Source organism: Triticum aestivum, chromosome 6D (assembly GCF_018294505.1).
Source record: "Triticum aestivum cultivar Chinese Spring chromosome 6D, IWGSC CS RefSeq v2.1, whole genome shotgun sequence".
NCBI lineage: Eukaryota > Viridiplantae > Streptophyta > Magnoliopsida > Poales > Poaceae > Triticum > Triticum aestivum.
In genome coordinates this window covers 80,908,126-80,915,938 of record NC_057811.1, presented here as the reverse complement: position 1 = coordinate 80,915,938, position 7,813 = coordinate 80,908,126, and the positions used below count along the sequence as shown (strand labels likewise).

At 51.8% G+C, this 7,813-nt stretch overlaps 2 protein-coding genes across 2 annotated transcripts; both read right to left on the bottom strand.

Moving 5' to 3' along the window:
- Window positions 1-778: 778 nt before the first annotated feature.
- LOC123141161 (uncharacterized) lies at window positions 779-1,339 on the bottom strand. The gene has a single exon (XM_044560381.1). The coding sequence runs from the start codon at window positions 1,337-1,339 to the stop codon at window positions 794-796; it is 546 nt and encodes a 181-aa protein (XP_044416316.1). The 3' UTR covers window positions 779-793.
- A 956-nt stretch (window positions 1,340-2,295) lies between these two features.
- On the bottom strand, window positions 2,296-7,752 carry LOC123143694 (spliceosome-associated protein 130 A). Its single transcript, XM_044562647.1, has 3 exons — window positions 4,571-7,752; window positions 3,608-4,099; window positions 2,296-2,811 (listed from the first exon to the last, which is right to left on the bottom strand). The coding sequence occupies exons 1-3, from the start codon at window positions 7,622-7,624 to the stop codon at window positions 2,674-2,676; spliced, it is 3,684 nt and encodes a 1,227-aa protein (XP_044418582.1). The 5' UTR covers window positions 7,625-7,752; the 3' UTR covers window positions 2,296-2,673.
- Between the last annotated feature and the right edge of the window lie 61 nt (window positions 7,753-7,813).

Here is a 7,813-nt window from a genome sequence, read left to right as displayed (position 1 = left end):
GTGGCCACGGATGGCTTGGAAAGGAAGAAGCTCCTCCCCCTCCCCCATTTCTGCTTGTAATTCGAATTCCTTCGTGATCACCACGGAAATCAAGATCGAGGTAGAACTAGTGCTTACACTAAGCCTTATCTAAGCTTTTCAAATCTGCATGTTTTTCATTCTGCTCTTTGGAATTGGATCATCAAACTTCTAAATCTCAGAAAACAAAACAAGTTCGGTTCTGAAGTTGTGAACAGACCGACGCCGGCAACTCCACCCATGCACGCACGAGGGTACGTTCACCGGTGTCCCCATAGATGCCGAGAGGACGGCGAGTGGATCGCGCCGGCGCCGTGACGCCACTTCTCGTGATGGGCACCACCACCCGACGCCATCGCCCGGCGGTGACCGGCGGCGCTCTTCCTCGCCCTCGCGTCCTCCGCTGCCTCCTTCCTCATGCCTTCAATGACGTCCGCCGGCATCTTCGGCGGATAGCGGTGATGGCCCAAGCCTGAGAGGGGATCATACGGTGGCCGGAGATCCCCAGGAAGCCGTGGGGGCGGGAACGACTTCAAGAATTCACTAACGCGCCTAGCCGCCCAGATGAACACAATTGCAGGCCGGCGCCGGGACATGTACCTCTCTTTCCAGGTCATCTCGGGCGAGTCGTCGGCGGCGAGGCCGCCGCACAGCTCCTTGTATCTCCGATTCCGGAGCGCGCGTCGGCCGCGCCGCGCCTCGTATATGGGCTTCCAGAGCGCGCGGTCGCGGTCGGCGACGAGGCGCCGGAGCTCGGTGCAGGTGTGCGTCACCATCAGGAGATCCTCGCCAGGATCGCCGCCTTGGCGTCGCCGGGGAGCGACATGAAGGTGGGCTCCAGCGCCACGCCGTTCTCGCGGCACATCGCGGCCAAGACGCGCCGGCATAGACCGTCGGCGAGGGCGCCCCAGAGCGCCGCCGCCTGGGCGTCCCTCCTCAGCGCGCGCGCTGTGTCGTCAAGGCCGTACGACAGGTACCGTGCGGCGGCGAGCGCGTCCACGCACACCCAGTACGTGCCCAGCCGCCGGTCTCCGCGCACGTAGAAGACGACGTGCCGCCCGTGCGCGAACATCCTTAGCGCAGCGGCGCCCGTGTCCTGCCGGAGCTGCGGCACGGCGTACCGGAGGGAGAGCGTCGAAGCTGTCGCTCCCTGCTGCTTCGAGATCCGGCCCTGCTCCGGGTCCTTGGCCGCGGCGGTGGCGGGAACGAAGCCCGCGTCAAGGAAGGCGGCGTGGACGACGATTATGAGGCGGCCAAGGAGGCGCTCGGCGTCCCACTGCCCGGCGTCGATAACCCTGTGGAGGGGGGAAGTCTTCGACATGGCTAATGATTCTTTGTGGGCTTTGATGGTAGGGTTTCCTACATCGACGGTAGCTTTATCATAGGCGAGCAATAGGCGCCGGTGCGCCGGTCGCACGTGGACGTACGATTTGCTGTTAATAGCCGCAGATACCTTTCCCTCAACTGCTTCGCTAGTTAAAAAAAAAAAGCCACGGCGCATGTTCATCCAGAGCAGCCCCGTGATCCGCAGCTCGCTGGCCGTCCACGCCGGCGCCGGTCGCCGCCCTCATCGCCGGTGGTCGCCCTTCGTCGCCGCTGGCCGCCGCCCTCGTCACCGGTGGTCGCCCCTCGTCGCCGCCGGCCACCGCCCTGGCACAATCTCCACCCCCGTGTTCGGAAAAAACCGCTCCATGGTGCTTGTAGCAGGAATCCTCGTCGGTTCCAGCAGGAAAAACCTCGTATGCAACCTTACAGCTACCGTGCGTGGTCACCATGCTCGCCATCCTCGGTTTATAGCAAAAAAGAAGCCGGTTGTAGCAAAAAATGAAGCCGGTTGTAGCAAAAAAGGGAGCCGGGAGATGGACGAAGTAGCTGTGGTCATGGAGTAGCTCGCGGTGGTCACAGCCAATGGCGGTTTGGACGAGCTTGGGGCGTTGCCATGAGAGCCTGCTTGGTGGAGTTGGGAAGAATCCACCTCAGGAGAAGAAAACGATTGGAGGAGCCTCGCGAGCGGCGTGCTACCGGCCCAGCGAACGTTTCCCTTACCAAAAAGATGACGCGCTACGACATTGGGATGTCACAGTTCAAAATTATGTACATTTTTCGTTGTTTTAATCTCACAACTAAGTAAAAAAAATCATATATCACGCATTTCAATCAAGTAAGTCAAAATGCTAGGCAGAGCCACGTTGTCAGTGAACTCAAGAGGAGCCGCACATTCAGCAGAAAACTTCATAAGCAAGACAGATGTCCAAAACGAAACACCAACAACTGTACTAACTCGGTAACTTGGAAAGTTCTACTATGCATCAGAAAAGACGCCACTGCATCAAACAAGTTCAGCTACATCAGGCCAAATAACAGTTGTTCTAACAGGTACAAAAAGACTACTCTGGTACAGCCATTTAATTCTCTGTTCTCGCTTGAATCTACAAGGCAAACTGGGCCAGTGTCAACAACGTCAACGGTTATACAGATCCGACGATTACGAGTTGCGGGTCCTGTCCACTGTTGACTCATGAATTATGGAATGCTGTGTTGTGTCGAAAAACACCACATAACGGCTGTACTGGATGAGGAGATGAATATTTTACAGCGATGCGGACTTGACAGACGCATTCCGACAGTCAGATTCATTCATGCTAAGCGATGACCCTAGATGATTTTGTTTCTGATGTCTTCCAGCTTCTTCAGGATTTCACCTGGAGTTCGGTCGAGCTCATCGGCAATCTTCCTCTGCATATCAGCTGGGAGGGCCGGATACTGCTCACAGAGATCGCCATCAATCACATCCTGTAACAAACAACAAAAATACTCAAGATCAAACACAAAAACTCAATTTACACTTCGGTTCAAAATGAAAGCATAAAGTGCATTAGTTTGATCACCTAAATTCTTTGACCATAAATATCTCACAGAATGAACATATAGCTAAGGTGCATTTATAATTCAGTTCAAATGACATCATACACACAATTTATGGACCAACAGAAATACAGCTAATGCCAGCGGATCACAAGTAGATGTTCTATCCTAAGAAGTGGCAACATGGGAAATGCATTGGAGCACCCGGGTGCCACACACCCCTATATGAAAATAGCTGTGTTGGGTATATGTCGATAAATGTTGAGTACATTAGTGACCCCAAACTTGAGCTGCTCTGAATGAAATGGTTGTGTTGGGTTTTCGTCTTGTAGTTCTTGCTAAACAATAATCCATAGTACGATCAATGATCTATACTGTGGTTCTACAAACACACAGTTTATCACTTGCATATAGTTGGGATTCTACTGCATATAATACACCTGCTGAACATAATTATACTCAGAATGCTACAGTCACAATTCCGAACAATAAGTTTTTTTCTCACATAATTTATGCAAACTTACAAACAAGATGGAGTTTAACACCCCACTTATCAAACCAAATGACTATAAACAGAATAGATGTGATGCCTATAATTTATGTTTTCATAACTTTTGCATGCTTATTCTTGAACGACCAACACCACTAACAAAACATAAATTACTATGAACAGGATAGATGTGATAGCATGATAAAGAGGACAGTAAAAACATAAGTATTATACCTTCACTGGGAAATAAGCAGATCTGTAGGCCATGTGATCTCTTCCACATAATGGTGGATGCTCCTGGCGGAGATGCATCTCCAAGTGAGAGAAGAAGTCAACATCTTCCCTTGAGGTGAATGCAAGCAGTGCTCCCACACTACCCATTACAGTCCCATAAATAAGGCATTCACCTCCGCCAGGTATCAAAGAAGCCTTCTGCAAACATGTCACAACATCACCAACATGAAACTGCACAATCTCCTCCACTTTGTTTGGAGCACCATTTAACTTCCCTTGCTCCCATTTAATCTTGCCTCCAGTTGGGTCTTCCTCAATTTCATCTGAGAGATCCTGGGGAAGACGAGCAAAATATATGTTCCCAAACTTGTCGGCTCCTGCCATGGTGTCGAAATCTATGTGATTTGCTGCTGTAAGCCATCTAGGAACACTGTCATCAGCGAAGATATACAGCTGGTTTTCGTCCCGTCTGTACTTGCAATAATGAAATGACTGCATAGAATAGAGATGACACAACAAAAAATAATTAGAGTACATCCCAGAAACTAATGCATAAGAAGTCTGGTAAACTATATACAATGTCAGAACTGTCACAGATAATAACAGCTAAGGGATATCTTAACCAAGAGTAGGATAACTGAAATCCTTGTTTTGAAGCAGAAAAATCTAGCTATAATATAGCTCAAAAAACATTGCTCAAAGAAACAGACTAAAAAAGGCCTATGGGAGATAGACGATGCATATCTATCAAGTTCAAGTATTCCAAGTAATCCATCCCCTATCCTCTCTCAAACCCAGACATGAATTAATCCAATCTGTAAATGGTATATCATGAGCTTTTCCCTCACTATTAACATTATAATTAGGTCTGTAGTTAAGATAATAACCAGTTTATATTGTGCACAAGTGAAATCGACAGCTTCTCTTTTTGGCTACAAATATACATAGGCGATGAGAGCATACCTCTTGCATATCACCAACATAGATCCTATCACGGTAAGTATGAATAGACACTATTGTCCTTGGGAAAAGCTTGTTTTCACATTTTCTGAGCAACTTTCTCTTCCCCAGATCATATAACCTGAGCACTGAACCAACACCTGCAAGCAACCGTCCCTGAAACTGGCACAAAGAAAGAGGCACTTCCTCCACTTGTGTTTTGTGAAGAAGTTCAAGTGACTTCCCTTCATTGACAAACTTGTATATGTGGATGAAACCAGAAGCGAGGCTCCTCTTTGGCCAGAACTGCAATCCCTTGGTAGTACCAACAGCCAGAAGAGTACCATGCTCCTTATCATGGAAATTCACGGTGCAAATACTGACAGCCGCCTCATTGTCCTGCAATTCCAGAAGACAAGTTGTGTCCCTGCTCCTCGGATCAAGAATTCTAATGCAGGAAACCCACTTTTCTGATTCTGCCTTTGGGTAACCATATTGTTCATCAGGAAGTGCGTTACTCTCCTCACCATCTTCTTGACCATCACCATTCTCCATTTGATCCCCATTACCATTTCCATTTTCCGCCGCACCAGCAGCCTCAAGGCACTCCTTCTTAGCAGCTTCTCGCTGTTCTGCGCTAAATGCACCCTTGTCACTCTCAATGACTGCAAGGTATTTCTTTTTTGGTAGAATCACAAATTTCCTCGGGGTGTAACGCAGAGGGATAGATGTCTCATTGAATGTCTCTCCCAGACGTTCGATGGTGAAAATACGCAGAGCGTCTCCAGCAACAGCAACAACACCTTCTGAGCACTGGTCAGAAGAGAATGACGCAGCAGACTCAAGTGTGTCGCATGAGAGTGGTGTCAAGAGGAAGTGACCTTGATGTATATAGCCAAGCCAGGGGCGGCTGGACAGGCAAAGCATTGCTTGTCGGTGGCTAACTATGCAGGGAAACAGCTTTGGAGGTCTCAGACCAAGGAATCGAGACCGTGTGTCTGATAGCTGACCGGTGACCATGTCAACGTTGGTTCGAAAAAGGACACCATTCTGCAAACCAGCATTAAGGAAAAGGTTGGCTGGATAATCTGCACCATCCTCACCACCAACTGATGCCTGTACTTCTAAGAACAAGAGAGATTCCGGGGCTGAGGACACACTTTGTACACTCAGAGGCTGCAAGCAGTCATCGGGGTCAAGGGAGAGTATCCTGATGGTGTTATCATATGAGCCAACTGCGAGAAAACGGGACCTTTGCCTCCCTTCAGGAACCGGCGCAATGGCCAGGCACGCGACATCACCAGACATGTCCTGCTTCTCCACCTCCATGAGCTGACCTGTCATATCCATCTCAAAATAGATGAGCTCTCCACCACTGAGGGCAATTACCACCTGGAGCCGGTTTGATCCAACCTTAGTGATAGTTTTCTTCCCAGGCGTCCTCCACTCATTGACACGGCCATCCTCCCTGATATGCCTGATTCCATTGGGGTGGACCTGCATGAGAGAATCCTCACCAAGGAGGGAAACTGCCAGTGAGTGAGTGGTGTCCAGGAACTGGCTGTCGCTGACTTCTTCAATGGTCTCTCCAATTGAGAGCACAAGTGTGACATTAGCAAAGGACACAACAATGTAGGCGTCAAACATGTCGTTGATATTCTTCTTGACAGTCCAAACAGCAATGGGCTCAGCAGGCAGCATTGATCGGGCCATCTCACTGATGGCAAGGCCGGGCCTAAGGATGCGCAGCGTGGAGCGTGAGCCACGGCCACAAGCTGTGTACACCTGGGGTGTTTCCTCATCGAATAAATTTGCAATGCGCATATCCATGATTGGCATGAGGCTCTCTATCTCATCAATCCGGACAAGGTTCTTGAGTGCCCTCGGCTGAAAAAACACTGGCTGGAACCCCTCCTCTGTCTCCATCAGTGTCGCAGAGGAGGACTCAACATCCACATCCCGGCCAATATCACGGAATTGGTAAAGTGCGTGGTTGCCAAACTCAGAAGCGGCAAAGAGGAAACCTGACCGCAGCACACAGATAGCAGATGCCACAGGTATGGTGTCAAAATATTTGATCCTCAGCTCACTAACAGTATCACCATGGTGGTCCAGGTCAACCTTAAAGATATCACCATACTCAGTCTGTAGTAAGAAGAAGAACAGGCTCTTCTGCCTGTGCGTCGCAGCAGCAACTATGAGGACGCCACGCTCAGCCGGGAGGTCAACACGGCGGGGAATGACAGCACGCATCTCCGGGTGGCCCTGGTTCCGGTACAGGACGAAGTTGTCACAGCAAACAAGAAGCCCGCTAGGCCCATCAGCACCACCAGGCACTGTCACTAGCATATTAGCACCATTGTCAATCGGCTCGGAGACCTTGCGGGAAACATGATTGAGCCCCAGGTCGAGCTCGTAGAAGGTGAGGAGCTTCTGCGCGTGGCTAGCAGCCTGCCCTGTGGGGTCACGGTCAGAGTCACCGTACTCAAGCTCGATGGCACCAAAGACAGGGTTGTCAAATCCGCAGTCGAGGGCCGTGAGGGCGAAGGTGAGCGTGTGGGACTTGTGCGCCTCTAGCGGGGAGGAGATGGTGAGGCGGGCGGAGGCGTCGCGGTTGAGGACGTAGACGAGCTTCTGCTTCTCGAGGGCGGCGATGCAGAGCGCCCGGCCCTTGGGGTCGACGGAGAGGAGCTGGCCGGGCACGATGCGGCGGCAGCCCGACTTGCCGAAGGTCTCCTGGTGGACCTTGTCGAAGCGGTTGCGGTCGGGGGAGTACTCGAGGATGACGAGGCGGCCGGAGTCGGAGCCGACGACGAGGTAGTCCTTGGTGGCCCCCGTGAGGCGGAACTGGGCGAGCGAGCGGATGGCGCCGAAGACGTCGACGGAGAGGAGCGTGCGGAGGCGGCCCGTCTCCGGGTCCGGGCGGAGGAGGTCGAGCGTGCCGCCGCGGGCGACGGCGATCTCCTGCGTGGAGGACCCCGCGGCGTTCGACTTCTTCGAGTCGCGGCCGCTGAAGCTGCCGATGACGGCGCACACGGCGCCCGTCGCCCGCTGCAGCGTCAGGCTGTAGAGATACATGGCGCCTCCTCCTCCTCCTCCTCCTCCTCCTCCGGCGGCGGCGGCGGCGGCGACGACGGCGAGAGAAGGGGGCGAGAGATCTAGGGTTTTAGGAGTGGCGGTGAGCGGGCCGGGGTGGGAGAAAGAGTTCTGTATAGCATTTGGATGCCACCGGATTCGAGGGATATCTGGAGCGTTGGATTGGGTTTG